General features: G+C 31.8%; 2 protein-coding genes across 6 annotated transcripts in view; one reads left to right on the top strand and one right to left on the bottom strand.

Annotated features, from left to right (window-relative positions):
* LOC111501999 (uncharacterized) overlaps nucleotides 1-14,238 on the top strand; it is an 83,265-nt gene extending 69,027 nt beyond the window's left edge. For 2 of the 3 annotated variants that reach the window (XM_074177180.1, XM_074177179.1), the window contains exons 14-15: nucleotides 1,271-1,550; nucleotides 11,637-11,819. In XM_074177180.1, coding sequence (XP_074033281.1) covers nucleotides 1,271-1,540 — 270 coding nt within the window. In that variant the 3' untranslated portion in view covers nucleotides 1,541-1,550; nucleotides 11,637-11,819. Of the gene's footprint in view, nucleotides 1-1,270; nucleotides 1,551-11,636 lie in introns of all 3 variants that reach the window. The other variant, XM_074177181.1, reaches the window with a different exon arrangement.
* LOC111502001 (Leucine-rich pentatricopeptide repeat containing 2) overlaps nucleotides 1-18,862 on the bottom strand; it is a 53,973-nt gene that overhangs the window by 3,465 nt on the left and 31,646 nt on the right. For 2 of the 3 annotated variants that reach the window (XM_023155945.2, XM_023155944.2), the window contains 4 exons: nucleotides 17,443-17,604; nucleotides 17,154-17,385; nucleotides 16,937-17,099; nucleotides 12,909-14,989 (listed from right to left, as the gene is read on the bottom strand). In XM_023155945.2, coding sequence (XP_023011713.2) covers nucleotides 14,844-14,989; nucleotides 16,937-17,099; nucleotides 17,154-17,385; nucleotides 17,443-17,604 — 703 coding nt within the window. In that variant the 3' untranslated portion in view covers nucleotides 12,909-14,843. Of the gene's footprint in view, nucleotides 1-12,908; nucleotides 14,990-16,936; nucleotides 17,100-17,153; nucleotides 17,386-17,442; nucleotides 17,605-18,862 lie in introns of those variants that run through there. The other variant, XM_074177182.1, reaches the window with a different exon arrangement.

The raw sequence follows: 18,862 nt of genomic DNA, 5'->3' as shown, positions 1-18,862 counted from the left end.
AGAAAGAAAGTTGGTGAGTTTTGAGCCAAAAATTTATTGAAAATGATTTTTACATTAATTTTCTATATTTTTTAGTAAGCTAAGCTTACACTTCTGTTAGAAGAACCGTCCCAATTTAAATTCCACCTGATGTTTTCCTGAAAACGTCATACATTGCTATACCAATGCTTGTTGATTTTTGAAAAGAAATAATCAAACTTTATTGTTTGGAGACTAGTAAGTTCTTGGTGAAAATTACAAATAGCTAACTTCTTCAGCACAGAGGAAAATTGAATAATATTAAAACAATATATGAATAAAAATATATGTTTGCTCAATTTCTTTCATAAAACTATAAATGATAATATATTTTGAAATATAACTAAAACATCAACTTCCGATTAAAAATATGATAAAGTAAATACATGTTGAGAGACGATGTTCTACTTCTGGTGTGAATGGAAAAATCATTTCATAACGTCAATTCTTTTGAAAATTTCTTAATGTAATACGATTTTTCAATTGAAAAAGTAAAAAATTTTGGGATGTAATGTCCCGAATAGTCAAAGAAAATCACTATTAGGTGAACTCACATTGTTAAAAAACTGTAAAGTTGTAATGAACAATAAAGATGATTGATTGAAATCCGAAACAGAAATGATATCAGCAATGCGACAAGAACGTCAATAGATGACCTATTGAAAGATAAAAAAAAATATTTTCGAGATAATTCATTTATTGTTCACTCTATGTAAGCAAACATGTACCAATTCTAATTCTTTTTTTATCTGCAAACTACTTACATTCAAATATAGATTCGAAATTATATTGAAATGTACAAATTTTAATCTTGAAGTGGAATTTTAAAATATGGGACCAAAATATCCAAAATAATTAATATTATTAACAATTTTTTTAGTGAGATTTTTTATACAGAAACATTTTATATACAAAGATTTTTATCCTAAACTTGTTGTTATAATTTTATTTCATTGTAATTAAATTGACTTGAATTAAAATAAATAAAAATATCAATAAAAATATCAAAATTCATTTTTTTAATTATATGCCTCTACATAGATAGGTAGATATTTATTTCAATAGAAAATCCTAATCATCACATACACATTCTGAAGATGTATAATAACAAAATATCACCTAAACAACATATCGAATTATATCAATTAAGGTCAGTTCAAAAATTTATTTGTAGAGAATTGACTTCAGTGAAAGTTTCTGCTGATGTATGTTTGCTACTCACGCCCTACTAACTCTGCACAACTTCTTATAGAAACTCGAGGAACAATTGTACAAAGAAATGCGCTCGGCCAAATACTTGGGTTACCTTCCGAAAGTGTTGTTTCCGGATCCCGGTTCGTCTTCTACAGACACTGTCTCGGAGTCTGTTGAAAAAAGTTCTTCCTCAGTGCCTTCGAGTCCATTCATGCTGAAAAATCGTAGATCAGCTTGGGGTCATCAGAGGACGTGGAGTACAGACGGCGCTCCCTCACATAATATCGCTTTTTCCTCCTTTGAGCATGAGGAAGACTCTGTGGCTTAGTCTGTTCTATGTTAGTCGGGTTTCATTTCTTGTTCGGATAAAAGTTCTCTAATTTCAGTCACTGTTTCTGTTGTAAAGGGTGGGAATTCAACACCGGGGTGCAATTCTTAAGACTATGCAGAAGACTGTCGTATCTGACTCCGTGCACTATAAAAAATTCGTATATGACTTGAATATGCTTTTCTTGAAAACCATACGAACCGCAACTACTACTACAACTACAAAACAATTTGAGATGACTTTCTGTTGTCAGCTTACTTTGGAACTAATTTTGATCCATTACTTATGTGAATGATTATTAGTGTTTTTTTGTTTTGTATTTATATTCACTTAGATTTTCGTATTCACTAGATTTCAAAAATACAGAGTTTTGAGATAAATTGGACAATTATTGTTAATGTTGATACACTTCTTCTACAGCCTCATTCGAAATATTGGTTGGTGATATACCAAAGGCTCTAGAAATAGTATAAAAGGCTATCTATTGTTTCTTGCATAAACCAGAAAAGTTCGAAGAGAAACCTTCACTCCCAAAACTGCCTGGATTTTTAATGGGATAAATACTGTCAGTTTTGGATTGAAAATACATAATTTTCTTGTCAAAAATTAAAAATAAAATCGTATAGATAATTTAGAAAAACTTTCCAACTCTTTCCTTTTCATTACTGACATGAAAATCTAACATGATATAACTCAGTTTATTGTCATCATTTTAATTTCTGTTAGAAATATATGAAGGTTTCGAGGAGATAATTAATTTTTTTTAGAGTTTTAATTTTTCCAATCAGAATATGCCTTCTAAAAAATTCAATTCTATATCAATTACCTAATACTTTCGTTAATAAAATAGATTTTTTTTTAATAAAATTTGCATTCTATTATTATGCTGTTATATCTAAACTTCCTATAGTTAAACTGGACAATCGCAGTCCGAATAAGATTTACCATCTGACGTATGTTTGTATGAAACAGTCGCACACGATACATTCAAGAATAACCACATTCAAATCTCATACAAAAATGGCCTAGATCGACCGTTTCCCAATTATGGATAATATCAAGAATTGCACCCTAGGTGGTGGTTTTGGTCAATGGAAAACTCAGGAAAAATGCTTATTATTTTCCCATTTGATGGCATATTGCTATTTTGTTAATTTTGACATTTTAATCTCCACTTACAGCCACATTCAAATTTTTTTTTTAACATTTCAATTAGTAAACTTTGTGAAAATAAGATTGTTAAGCTTAACTTTTTTATAGAGCTGGATAAGTACTCCACTTTTTCAACAAAAAACTCAATAAGACTGGGTTTTCATTTTCTTTCAAATTATTGCTATATTTTGATTAGTTTTTATATCACAACCGATCTGTGACAAAAATTTACAATCAACATCAATAACATCACAAGTATTAATTTTTTATTTTGGCATGATCTGCAAATACTCAATAGAAGTTTGATTTCATTCATTCGTCTTGCTTTTTCTGTGTTTTCATAGGTTTCAGGAGTTCAACCTCTTTTTTGTCTGTATGTGTGTGCCATTTTTTTTTTTGTTGCATTCATGTTATTTATTTTTTTTTGCTTTGCTGCTTTTCTTGTTGTGTTATCCCTTTTTTGGATCTTCAGCATATTGGTCACTAAAGGTTTGTAGTTCTTGATAATTTATTATTTTGAAAAATAGTGTGACTTTTTATTTCACCAAATTAGTCTACATAACAATGATAATTTTTCCTAACTCAAAGATGTCGAATTCTCTCGTTCCTCAAGTATAAAAAAATATTGTCTATTAAATTCCATATTTGAGAAAAACTAGTGAAATAATTAGTGATTTACTATTCAACTTCTCAACAGTATCTAGGACAATACAACTGTCATGAACAGACAAATTCTATTGGATATAGCAAAAATAGATATTTGACGATAATGGTATGGTAAGTGCTTTTGAATGATTTATTCTAAATATTGATTATTCCAATTTTTTTCCACTATCAAAAATCAGAAATATATGAGTCAAAATTGGTACTTATATTTAGTATCATACAACAACCATTTTTTGATATAAAAGTTCAGTCCCATAAGTACCAAACATTTCATATTTTAAATTGAAAGGGTTATATTTTTAGGAGTGATTAATTTTTGGGAAAGAAAGTTTTTGGCTTTCTACTACTCCATCTTGATACAAAGAAAGAAAGGAAGCAATCAATTTCAAAAGAAGTAGCTCTATACATAGATGTGTAAATCATGCAGAGATGTAACTTTCAGATACAAACTGGAAGAAAAAGCCTTCCTGAAACAGCTACTTTCATATAAACATTGTTTTAAACAAAAGAAAAATTCTTTCGAGACAAATATTCTTATATGAACACTAAATTATACAAAAAACACTTTTCTCCACTCAGTTTGTATTCTAAACCTTATGTATTGTAAACGTTATGGAATTGAATCAGATATTATTCACAGGATTGCTACACAATAGAGTAAATGAAAGGTAAACATTTCATTTACATGGAACACTGTCATCCTCACTGATAGACATCGATGTTACATGTTCCATGTAGTTTCATTTAGTACATTGTATAGGAATCCTGTGAATGATATCTGATTCAATTCCATAACGAATGTTTGGAATACAAACTGAGTAGAGAAAAGTGTAAATATTCAGTATTCAGAAAAAATATATATACTGGAGTACCACAGGGTTCAGCTATAACTGCAAGGTAGAAAAAATGTTGAGTTATTCGCCCATTTAACCATAAAATAAACTAATAAATTGATCAGTTGAAATAGAGTTATTCCTTGAAAATTATTTTAGATCAATAGTTGAATATTAACCACACATTTTGCCTATATAAAAATAAGTTGCCAAAAAGTACATTATCTTATTTATATCTTTTTATAAATGGCAATTCTAAAAGGGTGACGAAATGTAAAATAAAGTTATTTACTAAAGTCTATAAAAAATTGAGTTCAATATTAATACTGATCTGTGATAATGGTTTTAAGTTGAATGTAAGGAAACCCAAATTTGTTGTAAAGTAACAAAATCGAATAAAAATTTGTAATTTAACTATAAAAATAAACAACGAAAAAATTGAACAAATGAGGAAGTGTAAATATCTGTGAATTATTTCGGATCAAGAGTTGAATAGGAACACACATGTTGACTAGATAGAACAAAAGTTGCCAAAAAGAACAATTCAATGACGGATTAAATTAAAGTATCTGTTGTTTTATGAATGATTTATTGAAAAATAAATAATTAAATTGAAAAATAAACGTTATTTGCGAAAACGGTAATATTTAAATATTTTTCAATTAAAAAAAACTAATAAAAATTTATTCAGATTGTATAATTGATTTTTAGCAGTTTATGTAATAAACAGGCGTTGCTTCCAGGCCATAAAGGACGGCGGAGCCCTTTTTTGCCATTAAATTAATATTCTAAATAATGGAGGCAGAGTTTCAGAACCTGGGACTATTTCATTGTGAATTTTCTACTTTTTCTGAATTTTTTATTTTTATTTCTTAAGTATTGATAGTTTTTGGGTTATTAACATAAAACCGAATGTATTTTTTATTTTTATTTTTCAATAATGGTTTCAGTTTTTATGTACTGTAAAATCATTGAAATACATTTTTTTTTTCCTGTCATTTTCTGAATCCTCTGAGCTATCGCTCATATTCTTAAGAGCTTCATATCTATTCAACTTGTGAACTAGACCATTTTAACACTAACAAACTCCTTATCTTCTTCAAAATAAATGAACGATATAAAACCTCATTCTTCATATCATAAAAAAGCCCTGTCAAATATTCAACATTTTTAAAGGATTTATATACATTTTATAAAATTCTTTATTTTTAATAAAGACTGAAATTTATTTTTCACAAAACTACTTCACAAGTTGGTATTTCACTCATTGAAAGACTTCATTTATTTATGCATCTGCAGCTGATGTCATGGAATCCAAATGGAATGACGAGACAAGTGTGCTGGCTGTCAGCAGAGCGATATATTGGATTCTCGGTTTTTTCCAATAAGTCTTTGATATACAGTAAAAAAGAGGGTTGGAGACAATATGAATCCCTGGGGAACACCAGCATTGATGGTAAAAGTATTCGAAAGATATCCATTGACGGCCACTTGCCGGGTACGCTCTCTCAGGAATCTGGAGAGCCATACACAAAAATGATCCGACAAGCCTCAGTATCAAAGTTTGGCCAGCAAACCCTCATGCCACACACGGTCAAAGACCTTAGAAATATCAAGTGCAACAGCTCTTCACTCTCCATGTTTGTCTATTGTGTTATTTCAATATTTGGTTCCGAAAGCCATATTGATGATCGTTTAAGACGATGAAGCCTTCCAAATATTTAACGATATGGTGGTTTTTGGCTTACTCCATGATTTTTGATTACACTGATAGCAAAGAGACTGGTTTTCTTCCATTTTTTGGGAATAGGCTGAACGCGAGCAATCTTCCAACAAGAAGGAAAAACCCCTTCCTGGTAAGACAAATTGAAGTCTGCAAAATACTGGTGCGAGTTAGTTGTCGCACTTTTTGAGTACGATGAAAGGCACTTCATCAGGACCAGACGCCTTGTTGATATTGAGTTGTTTCAAAATTCGCCTGGCTAGACGTCGACCAGTTGGGACCACCTCACCTGAAAATATCTTCCCAAACCTATGTAAACAATTAAAAAAAATGATTTTTTTGAAGACTGAAAATTATTTTTTAGGAAACTACTTTTGGTGACAATCTGGTATTTCACTCATTGAAAGACTTCATTCATTCAATAGAGTAGATTCGAAGCAAACCATTGTACAATCTCAGCCAAAAATAAATAATCAGGAAAGGGCAAACCACTCAGAAAATATTCATAATGAAATAAATAACATTAACCCCTGCAACTCCGAAGATATCATCACTCATCCCCAGTCTAGTAATTTTTTATATCCCCGACTCTCCCAACTGCAAATAGGCCTCTAAGAAATAAACACAAACATCACCACAAAAATTATCAAGAAGTATTAGTGACCAACCCAAACCTTTACAACGGATTGACAATGAAACAAAAAGGAACACAGAGTGATGTACCAGCTAACCTACAGACAAATTCTTCAAATACTGAAGTCACAATCATTCATCAGAATATACAGTGCCTAAAAAACAAAACCCTGGAAATAGAACTTTTACTTGAAAACTTAAACCCGAAACCTATCTTTATGTGTTTCACTGAACACTGGTATACAAAACAAGAAGAAAGTTGTATGAAACTTAATGGCTACGTACTCAAGTCAGTGTTTTCCCGAGAACACCGCATACATGGCGGATCCAGTATTTTTGTTAGAGAAGACACAAGTACTTATGTTGAAGAATGTACTGAAATTTGTCAATATAGTGTTGAAGGGCATATAGAATGTTCATCAGTTGTAAGTGTGTCAAATCGGTTAATTCTGACCTGCGTATATCGTCCTCCCTCTGGAGATACTGATATATTTTTCAATTCATTGAACCAACTACTAGATGTGTGTTTGTCAAAGTATGCAATGTATGACTTGATCTTATGTGGGGATTTTAACATAAATTTATTGAATAATAATCCAATACAAAATTTATTTTTAAACGTCTTAACAACTTATGATATGCAACAAACAATTTTTGAGCCAACAAGGATAACAAAAAAAACTCGAACACTTCTAGACAACATTTTTGTCAGCACAAAAAAAACATATCGTTCCAAAGTTTTGAATACTGCCCTGTCTGATCATGAAGGACAAGTTATAACGTTAGATATTTCAAATGAGGAAGGGCATAGTACCACACAACTCAAAAGAATATTTTCTAGGGCGAAAATGGAGCAATTTCGAATAGAATTGACCTCCATGAATTGGCAAGAAATACTTTCTACCGACGACCCAAACATAGCATATGGCATATTTTATGACCTAATCAAAAATCTAGTTAACATTATTTTCAGGCTGAAAAAATGCTCGAGAAATGTTAAAGACTGTAAAAGCTGGATGACCAGTGGCATTAAAATGTCCTGCAAAAATAAAAGAAAACTTTATCAGATGAAACTCCAAGGAAAAATTCCACAAGACTATTTACATAAATATTGCAAAATACTTAAAAAAGTGATTAGAGAGTCAAAAAAATTGTGTGACAACCAGTTTATTAATAACGCTACCAATAAAGGGAAAGCAATGTGGAAATTGGTACAAAAGTACACAGGGAAAACAGAAAAGAAGAACGTTTCAATTCTAAGAAATATTGATAAAGAAGAAAAAGATAAAAAATTAATCTTAAACAAAGTAAATAGCTTCTACATAAATCAATGTTCTAAGTCTATCGTCATGACAACAAATGAACATACAAGTTTACATCCAATAAATATAACCCTATTTCTTGCACCAACAACTGAACATGAAGTAATCTCTACAATAATGTCACTAAAAAATCTAAAATCGGTTGGCTATGACGAAATCCCGGTAAAACTCTTGAAATATGTTGCACGTGAACTATCAACACCCCTAGCAATTATTATAAACATGATGCTTAATAAAGGAATATTTCCTGACAAATTAAAAATAAATCTAAAGCAAATGGAACTTCAAACGTTCAAGCCAGTCTCTATATACCTACACAGTAGGTTTAATGGACTGACGCCTATCAGAAAACAACTACTCCCCTGGCTAATACCACGAAGGGCGTTGGATTATATCAGACAGGCGTCATTGCAGGAATCTTCACAGAAAATGTCCTGCATATGCAATTGGCAATACCACTGAAAGAGTCGACCTTCAATTATGGAACGGGCACACTTGCAGACCGGTTTCGGGCTATTAGCCACTCATCAGTGCAAGATAGTGACCATCATCGACCTAAAGTCAATGATATTCCACAATTGAAAATCGGAATTCTTTCAGAGTATTTCATTCCTCTTCCGAAGTTGGAGCGAACATCAAAAATGTCACTCCATCTAGTGGACGAGGAACTAACCAACTGCACATCCGTAATTTGCCCGATTCCTCTAAATAAGGAATAAAAACTTTCTTATTAGTCAATGGGCTATGCTTGAAGACTGGCAATAAACAAATCTAAAGCAAATGGAACTTCAAACGTTCAAGCCAGTCTCTATATACCTACACAGTAGGTTTAATGGACTGACGCCTATCAGAAAACAACTACTCCCCTGGCTAATACCACGAAGGGCGTTGGATTATATCAGACAGGCGTCAGTGCAGGAATCTTCACAGAAAATGTCCTGCATATGCAATTGGCAATACAACTGAAAGAGTCGACCCATTGACTAATAAGAAAGTTTTTATTCCTTATTTAGAGGAATCGGGCAAATTACGGATGTGCAGTTGGTTAGTTCCTCGTCCACTAGATGGAGTGACATTTTTGATGTTCGCTCCAACTTCGGAAGAGGAATGAAATACTCTGAAAGAATTCCGATTTTCAATTGTGGAATATCATTGACTTTAGGTCGATGATGGTCACTATCTTGCACTGATGAGTGGCTAATAAGCCCGAAACCGGTCTGCAAGTGTGCCCGTTCCATAATATAAGGTCTCTATATACCTACTGTGTAGGTATATAGAGACTGGCTTGAACGTTTGAAGTTCCATTTGCTTTAGATTTGTTTATTGCCAGTCTTCAAGCATAGCCCATTGACTAATAAGAAAATTAAAAATAGCTCATATAAAAGCAATCTTCAAAAAGGGTGACAAGGATCAAATAAAAAATTACAGACCTATAGCATTACTATCAAATATTAGTAAGATTTTTGACAGAATCATATATAATCGCCTTATATCCTACCTTGAAACATTCGAACTATTAAGTGATACACAAAACGGTTTTCGAAAGGGTAAATCGACAACAAGAGCAATATATCAAGCTTTATGTTCAGTCATAAATAGTCAAAACAACAAGAAACATAGCTTAATGATTAACTTAGATCTTTCAAAAGCTTTTGACAATGTCAATCATAAAACATTGCTAAATAAACTTGAGGCTTATGGAATCAGGGGAACCTCAGCTAACTTGATAGAATCATACTTATATAATAGAAAACAGTACGTGGTCGAAAAATGTCACATCACAAATGAGGTTATAAGGTCTGATGAACTAACAATAATTAGAGGGGTACCACAAGGATCAATTCTAGGTCCATTGCTGTACATTCTCTATACCAATGAACTACAAATGGACAACAACTTAAACACTATACAATTTGCTGATGACACAACCGTTATCCTTGAAGAACAAAATGGAGATGACTTGGAAAGAAATGTGTTCGATGCTTTAAGTACCCTGGAAGCTTGGTTTGCACAAAATCACCTAAAGCTGAACCCTAATAAAACACAGGCAATCAAATTCTCACAGTCAGCTGAAAATGATTATACTTTTTCAGATGGTAAATCAACAATAACAACTAGTAAAAATTCAAAATTCCTGGGAATTGAGCTAGATTTTAGACTGGATTGGAAATCTCATCTGGATACTTTGTCAGAAAATGTTGCAAGGCATTGCTATGCCCTAAGAGTCATCACTAAAACAATAAATGTTCAAGCGTCAATGTCTGTCTATTATGCACAAGTCCACTCAAGACTTAAATACGGCTTAATTTTTTGGGGTGCATCTGTGAACGTTAAAAAAATTTTTTCACTTCAAAAACGTTGCCTAAGAATTATTTATAAATCCAAACAAACTGATAGCTGTAAACCTTTATTCATAGAAAAGAAAGTACTGACCATATACAGTCAGTATATTCTTGACAGCATAATGTTTATTAAAAGCAATCCAAAGCTTTTTAACGACTTTGATAAAGCACACATCTACCCAACAAGAAATAAAGCAGATTTGGTTACTAATATTCCTAATTTTACTTATATTCAGAAAAATATACCGTATACTCTAATAAAAATCTATAACAAACTTCCAAATGCACTAAGAAGCCTCTCTAAAACAACACTCAAAAATAAACTTAAAAACTTTCTTCTAAATAGAGCATACTACTCAACTGATGAATATTTTAAAGATACCATCCCTTCAGATTTTACCTACTAAAATGTCTCACATTTAATTGATTTCAATTTTTAAATGTTTTTAATTGTATATTTATTACACTGACATGTTCTACGCTCATCTGGGCATTTTACTTCATTGTAATTGAACAAATAATAAATAAATATATACCTCCTTGAAAATATGACCCTACTCACAAATTGATGGGAACATTTCCAAAAAAAAATATTTCTATTATAGACTGAAATTAATTTTTGAGAACATTGTTTCTTGTGACTTCCTGGTATTTTGCTCATCAAAATACTCCATTCATAGATACTCATCTAACAATATCATCCTCCCAAACCTAGGGGAACATTTCCAAAAAAAGTAATGGTTTTTCAAAAACTACTTTCATGATGGGAAAAAAAAGGTTTTTGTTTTCTACTTCTCCATCTTTAAACAAACAATATTACAAAGAAAAATGTGGGAATCTTACAAAGAAAGGAAGAAAGATATCAATTTCCAAATAAACGATTGACGTGCAAAGAAGTAACTTTCAAATGCTAAATGGAAGATTCTCACATTTTTTGTATGAAGATTGAGAAGTAGAAAGACAAAACCTTTCTTTCTCAAAAATTATTCTTTCCTAAAAATATACCCCTTTCAATTTACTTTCATGATATTCTAGCATTTTCACGTCCAAAGATTTTGAAGATACTTTCCTGTAAATATTATCTTTTCAAATGGTGGAAGCTCGAAAAAGCTTTTTTTTTGAGGTGATTCTTTAATTTGAAATGAATTTTCATGTATGAACCAATTGATATGAAACAAACACTAAATGATAAGTGAAGCTTTCAACAATACATTAGTGAAAGCCGCACCCAAATCAGTTTTGTTGTTCTTGAAATTAGCGCACACAAATCAGCATACAGACACAAATTCTAAAAATCCTTGTAGGGTTTCATTGTGTAAATAAGACCCTAATACCTGCCTTGTACAAACAGGCCTTCAGTTACCCTTTTATTAGATGTATTTATTCATAGTATATAATATTAATCATAATTTTCTTCATTTCCAGAAATTGGAAGAAGCATTTGCTCAGCAACTAGAAGAACAAGAACGAATCTATGGGCCGATAACCCCTCTGACACTTCCTTCTGATCTTGGTGATTTTCATTTGAGTTCCACGAGAAGCAGTTTCTCAGACGGATAACCTTTGTTTTTTTATTAGTTATGCATTGAGTAATGGTCGATGAAGTGCCTATCAATATGAACAAAATGAAGTAGATGAAAAGTGTACATATTACTTTACACATACACAGACTGAATGTATCGAATATAAATGCTGCTTTATATCAATAACAAAATAGCGTGTTAGAGCAACAAAGATGGCATCTAAGGAATCATCTTTGGATTACCTGTGATGGTTAACAAACGGATTCATTGATTCCATTTCACTACATAAATAGATTGACAAATAACACAGGAACCATTTCAAAATTAAAATATAGATATATCTAATAATAAAAAATTTAGGCAGGAGATATATAGTGATAACAATTTTTTTCAATGACCCGACTTTTGAATTGATTATCTTGAACACGTTTTTTTCTTTCTTCTCTTTCAAACTCTTCGGATAGCTCGAAATTTAGAGATTTTTTTCAAATAATACCAAGTATGTTTTACTTACTTAAATTATTTGGTTAGAGCACCGAAATAAATAAATTATGCCTATTGAAGCAAAACTTTGTTTCTCTAACAGTTATATTTGTGATAAGTCACCTTTATCAATCATCGATTCGGGGGGGGGGGTACTAAATTCATATTTGAAATTGGCGTGACCTGATCTGTCTACTTAATGGAAAAATCTTTTATAAATGTATATTTATAAGCAATGAAAATATTTTTCAAATAATATATTTTTGTTATTTTTATAATGAATGCTTTGGAAATGTGTCAAAATTGTTGGGACAATGAGAAAATTTTTAAATTGGAACAAAATCAATGCTGAACTTATAGAATGCTCGACAGTTTCAATACTGGAAAATTGTAACAAAATTAGCGCCTTTATTTCTCCTATTACTATGTACAAAATGCATTGACTGAATAGTTTGAAGTGATTTTTCTTTTCTTCTGTAACTCTGGAAGAACATTCAGTGTCTACTCAGTGATTGTCATGAGAACTCTGAAGTTATTTTCATAGTTACTGGATGAAGATAAATGAGAATATATCGGATTTCACTAATACAAAAAAGGGTAAATTTCAAAACTTTCAGAAAAGTATGTTTCCATGCCTTTTTTTAGAGGTGGATAATTTTTTATCATTAATTATAAGGAAGCCCACGATTCATAATGCCCCACCGACTTCCTTGAGAATTTCAGATTATGGAGTTTTTTTTTTAGTATTCTGATCAGCTGTCGTACATTCGCTGGTCTATATAGAGGGCTTAGATATGGTAATCAAGGATGCTAGGAATCCTCCAAATGTTAATCTGCCACGCGGGAGTAAATCCCCTATTGGGCTCTCCTACTATAATGTTAAATTGGTGCCCACTGTCATTTATTATGTCGATATTTAAGTCATTTGTTCTGGTTTATTGTGCCAAAAAAAAGTCATTTGCTTCATGTATGAACATCTTATTTTTGGTTTAACTTCCCTTGAATATCTTTGTGAAAATTGTTTTGGACTTCTTACCTGACTCATTACTTGTATTTTCATTATTCTCCTTTTATATTATCTGATCCTGTTTCTGGTCTGTTTGATTCTTTTTTTTTTAGAATTATTTCATGAAATGCCAAGAACATTTTCATGAAAATTTGTTGCTCGGACTTCACAAAAGTGTTTTATGAAGGAATAGTTAAATTTTTATGGGACTTATTGTTTACTTACACTCATGTGAAAATTCATTTTAATGTCATCTAATCCACATTTATTTCATGTGGGTATTCATTTCTTGTGTCGAAGCAAGGTACGTGATGAACAATATTTCAATGAAAATATCAGTTCATACAAACACAAACCATATATCAATCATCTTTGAATTGTGTAAGTTGGGTCGCTGAAAATGACTTGTATTTTTTATTTTTAAATTGTTAAAATTTAGTGTTTAATCTTAAACAGATTATTGTTTGCCTTGTTTGACCAATATCGGATCTGCCTCTCCTTTTATTTCTTAAGTTTCTGAAGGTACTATAAAATCAATTCATTTAATACTTTGATAATGGAAATAGTATCTGCATTGTGGATTTCTATGACTACACTAATGTTTTTATTGTGAAAAAGTTAATGACTTTGAGAGGTTATTTTCCAATTTCCAAAATAAACTTTCACATTTACTAAGACTAGTTCAACAAATTATTTAGATGTTAGTACTGAACTCACATATATATTGTTTGGATTGATATTTGTTCCCATTTTTGGCACCAGAGTCTGATGTATAAAAATATTAGTATGTATTATTTATAACTTAGTTTTTTATCGAAGTAAGGGATGTATATAAAAGCATTCGTATTCTAACAGATATTGTTGAAGAACAGTTTGACAATATATTTTATTTCAGATTGTTTTCTGCAGTCACCGTCATTCTGTTCTGTATCATAAAATATGTACAGTTTATGTATTTTATTTTATTGTGCATATTACTACCATTAATATTATTAATAGAAAAAATTTGAAATATTGTGTTTGTTTTTATGAAAAATTATTCAAAGGATATACACTATTGTAAGTAATAACTGATAATATTGAAAAAAAATATAACGATAATTATTGGCTACTAAAATTTAATTACTTTATTAGGTTGCCGTATTTGCTGGATTCACTGAATGGTAGGTAGTCAGAAGTATTAATAAATTTAGTTTGCCTCATCAAATTCTGAGAGAATGTTAGGTTTTTTGTAAAGTGAATAGTTTAATAATTTCCAAGTGAATACCCCAAAATAATTAATCAACTTATGATAGAACTTATACTTGATGAAAATCCATTATAATTTATTCAAAAAAAATCACTTCGATGTGAGATTTCCATTTGAAAGGTTTCGCTATACAATAGTATATTCAGGTGTCGCAATACACCTGCCCAAAGATGCTATTCAAGTGGACATCTCACATTAAAGTGTGTATGTAGAATACATTAATCGACTTAGAAACTGTATACCATAAAGAAATCACATCATAGGTGGATTGGCATCGTGGATTATGTAATGCGATTCTTTGATGTGTAATGACATGAGATTGGAATAAATTTTTATCTGGAGAAAGTTCAGTAAAATCTACTTTTTATTCACTATTTATTTGAAAATAATGGTAGCTCATAATTATTATACTTAAGCAACTTATTTAGCAATTCTAGGATTTCTCTGGAAATGGGCATCTCTCTCATTAGCAAATATTCGTAAAACTTCACAGCAGATTCACAGTCATTGTTTATACCTAAAAAAAAAACATATAATCTTCACAAAAAAGGAATATATCATATTAAGTAAAATAGTTGAATTCAACCAATGGAAATGAAGAAAACTGAAATATCTTCAATTATTTCTACAATAAATAAAATGATGCTTTGATCAAAGTTTAAAAAAATGCAAAATGCAGATATGTGTTTCCGGTTTATTGGCTTTCGGTTGCGCATTTCTACTACTTGACTGCACTGGACTAATGAAGGAAAACCTTTCTGCAGTTGTTGATATTTAAAAAACGTTCAAATATCAACAAAAACTATTTTCCATTTGTTACGTCACGAAAGGATGTCACATAGGTGTTCCTCAGTGGTTATCTCAGATTTTTTTTCTGATTGATTTGGCCGTTACTTGATGAAGATCAATGGTAATTTCATAAACTACACCTTACGACTTGATCGCCACAAACTTTATTTTTTAAAATATCACATGTTTTGCTAACACAGTAGCGTAGTGAATTACATACGTAATTCACTACGGTCAAATTGTAAAGTGTAGTTTATGAAATTAATTATGTTGGATGTCCGCATGAACCGAATACTGTCTTGACAACTCTAGTATTTGACTATATGGTACTGATCAAGGCCAATAATCCGGAAACCCATATTTCCATGTGTTGATAGGGATTGGTTGGTTTCAGAAGTTTTTTGTTATAGATGAAGTAAGTGCTTTTGATGCAATGTACTTCAGCATTCAAGTGTAGTAGCTGTTTCAAATCTTTCACTCGAAGTGGTGAATTGAAAGTTCATAAAAGAAGCCATACCGAGAAAATCCGTTCCAATGTACGGTCTGTCCAAAAACTTTCAGACACATTTTTTCTTTGAGATCTCATGAAATAAAGAAAAAGGTAACATTAGTCTGTAGAGTACTCGGATCTCGTAATGAAATAATCAATATTTTCAATTGAAAATACCAAACTGGAGATTCGCTAACAGTCACTATCTATTTGCTCGACGCAATATTCGGAGTACAACTAACTTAGAGTGTTCTTCCGGTTTGTATTTCTCTTTGATTATTTCTAGTACCTCTACGGTGGGTACCTAGGTAAATAAAGAGGTTACATCAAGGCTAGCGAGGATATCGTGTGAACTAATGGTTTGTGTTTTCAATATGGTCGGCGATGCGCACATATGAATCGACCTTTTTCGCATGTGGTTGGAGTCATGAGCAATGTGTTTCGCGCTAGTTGATGCACTGGTGAACCTACGTGGCTCACGATGTGTTTAAGTGGTGTCCCTTCTTTGTGGACTTTGGGGAGTCCATAAAGTTTAGGGCACTTAGATGATTTCTCTCTTGGAATCAGATGTCTTTTGATTTTGTCGTCGTTAGGAAAATTATTGATGGCAGTTTTTGTGATTTTCTCCAGATAGGTAGTTGGATCTCTAACTATTTTTTGTAGGCTGGGTCCTCTAGTTGTTTCATCATTATGAATTAACAGTCTTTGGTGTTCAACACTACTGTTGCATTGCCTTTGTCCGCTGGTTGATCATGAAAAAGCGGACGGTACACTAGGCCACACAGTACATCGAATAGGACCACCTCTTTTCTCTTCCAATACATATTGGCGACAGAATACAACCTCAATTTCGAGAACACAAAAATACAAGCAAGCAATGAAAACTTCTACTCTCGAACAATCAGAGAGGTTATGGAAATTGAAAAACGACCTAGTAATATGAACAAGAGGGATGATGCGGAAAGATTACCAACAACATGGTGTTCCTTTTTATCGCTTCACAAAAGCAAACAGACCACTCAACCCCAAAAGCAAAACTCGGCACATGACAATACAGGTAGAATAACAGAGGCAGCTCAGACAGTAGGGCCAAACACAGGTAGTGGCAGAAACCTAGGGAAAAGGGAGCATCCATCCCTATAAATCAAGACACAGAGTTCAAATGAATGAACGAAACATACTTACTGTGAATTTTCATAATGCATCTGAAAATGAAGTTGATGTCAATAACTTCTTTAGACAACCTTTCAGTGCAACTGGCCAATGTTAGTAGAGCTTCCAGCTTCCTTTCCTGGACCCAACGTTCACAACGTTTTTCAAGAGCTTTTTGAAAAGAACATCTCTGAGCCTGGAAGAATTATAGAAATACAACATTTTGAATATCTTACCCTATTACACCTACAGTGAGAACTTTGTTCAGAGCTTTCTTCTGTCCATTTTCTGCAAAGGCAGTAATCAACACCGCTTGAGTGGAATCATATCCATGAACCGCAGCAGTTGCATCTAGTACTTTTTGAAGTAATGTCTCATTCTCCGTTTTTCCTATTTCCTTTATCACTTCTAGTTGTAAGGGGGTACATTTATGTTTTCTTGACAAAAAAATGTAGGTAGCCGCTGCTTTTTCCAAATTTCCACTAGAGTTGAAAAAGATCAATACTTATAAGAAAATAATAAATATATATATAGCATACTTGATCAAATGTATCCGTACCAGGGGTCCTAAAATAATATTATTAACCTTGCAGTAACCTTCATCAACCAGCAAATCAAACATAGTGTTTTGTTCGTTTTCATCTTTGTAGGCTTTCAGAAGTTCCAAGCAATTTCTTAGTATAGCAGGTCCACCCAGTACTCTAAAATTTTCAATTGTCTTAAAACAAGTGGTGAAAATTATAACAGAGGTGTTGAACAAAAACATCATTGTTAGTGAAAATTTACCTCTTTTAAGAATGAATTGATAATTCAATTTTCAATATTTTGTTCCCACTTGTTCTTGGAAATTTCCCTTTTTCACATTTAGCAACAAACCAGTGAATAAAATTGATCAAGAATTGTAACATTTAACCATTTAGTATATACAGGCCCGTTTCTTTTATCATGTGGTAATATTGCTATATTCTAAACCGTAACAGATACAAAGACAATTAAATGGGAAAAAAGATAACTGTCATCTGGAAAAATACAATGGTTGAAGAAAATTTACGGGGACTCTCGTCCTTCTCGAGTTATACGAGGGAAATCAAAAAATGCCGTTTTTCGTTTTTTCGAATGGAATTATTTCTGACGTTTATGAACATTACAAAGATGTATTTAAATGATGAAAGGAGTGCTATGCTATTTAGTTATGCAAAATCAAATAGAATATGTATAATCAAGGAATATGTATGTTGAGCTATACCCAAATCGTCGTATTCCAAACATCTAAATGTTTAGACGATTAGAAAGAAATTTGAGGGACTATGGTGCATTTGACAAAAAGAAAACAAGAAAATGTGTGGTTACCCATAACATTTATGTGAGGAATCAAATAAATGTTATGGGTAAGCAAATATTACCACATAAAAATTTACAAAGTGAAAACATCTTTTTTTGTAAAGGATTGGCCAGTTACAAAAATTATGCCAATCAAGATTGTTCTTTACGAGAAATTGATAACGAAATGGGGATTTCTGTAAAATCCACCAGAACTATTTTGAAAAAGAACAAATATAAATGCTATAGGATACGACGTAGAAATAGGGAAGTTGGAAATATTTGTAGAAAAATAATATGGACGGACGAATCAAAATTCACCAACAATGGTTGGTTTAACAGAAATATCCATTATAGGTGGATTAATACAAATGAACATTCACATAGGGAAACCAATTTCCAAGAAAGGTTCGGAATAAATGCTTGGTTGGGAATTGTGGAAACAAACATTCTTGGCTCTTTTTACGATGATCGTTTGAATAGTGAAATATATCTTCATTTTCTATCCATGAATTCGATGGCTACTTAGATGAATTGCCACTGAATATCCGCCATGAAATACAATATTTTCAACAGGACGGCGCTCCTCCATAATGCAGCAAAAGTAAGGGAACATTTAGACGCAATATTCCCAAGAAA

Source organism: Leptinotarsa decemlineata, unplaced genomic scaffold (assembly GCF_025532065.1).
Source record: "Leptinotarsa decemlineata unplaced genomic scaffold, Ldec_3_MD MMD2_tig00002159_RagTag_RagTag, whole genome shotgun sequence".
NCBI lineage: Eukaryota > Metazoa > Arthropoda > Insecta > Coleoptera > Chrysomelidae > Leptinotarsa > Leptinotarsa decemlineata.
The sequence above is the reverse complement of the archived record's forward strand: the minus strand, read 5'-3'. Positions and strand labels throughout refer to the sequence as shown.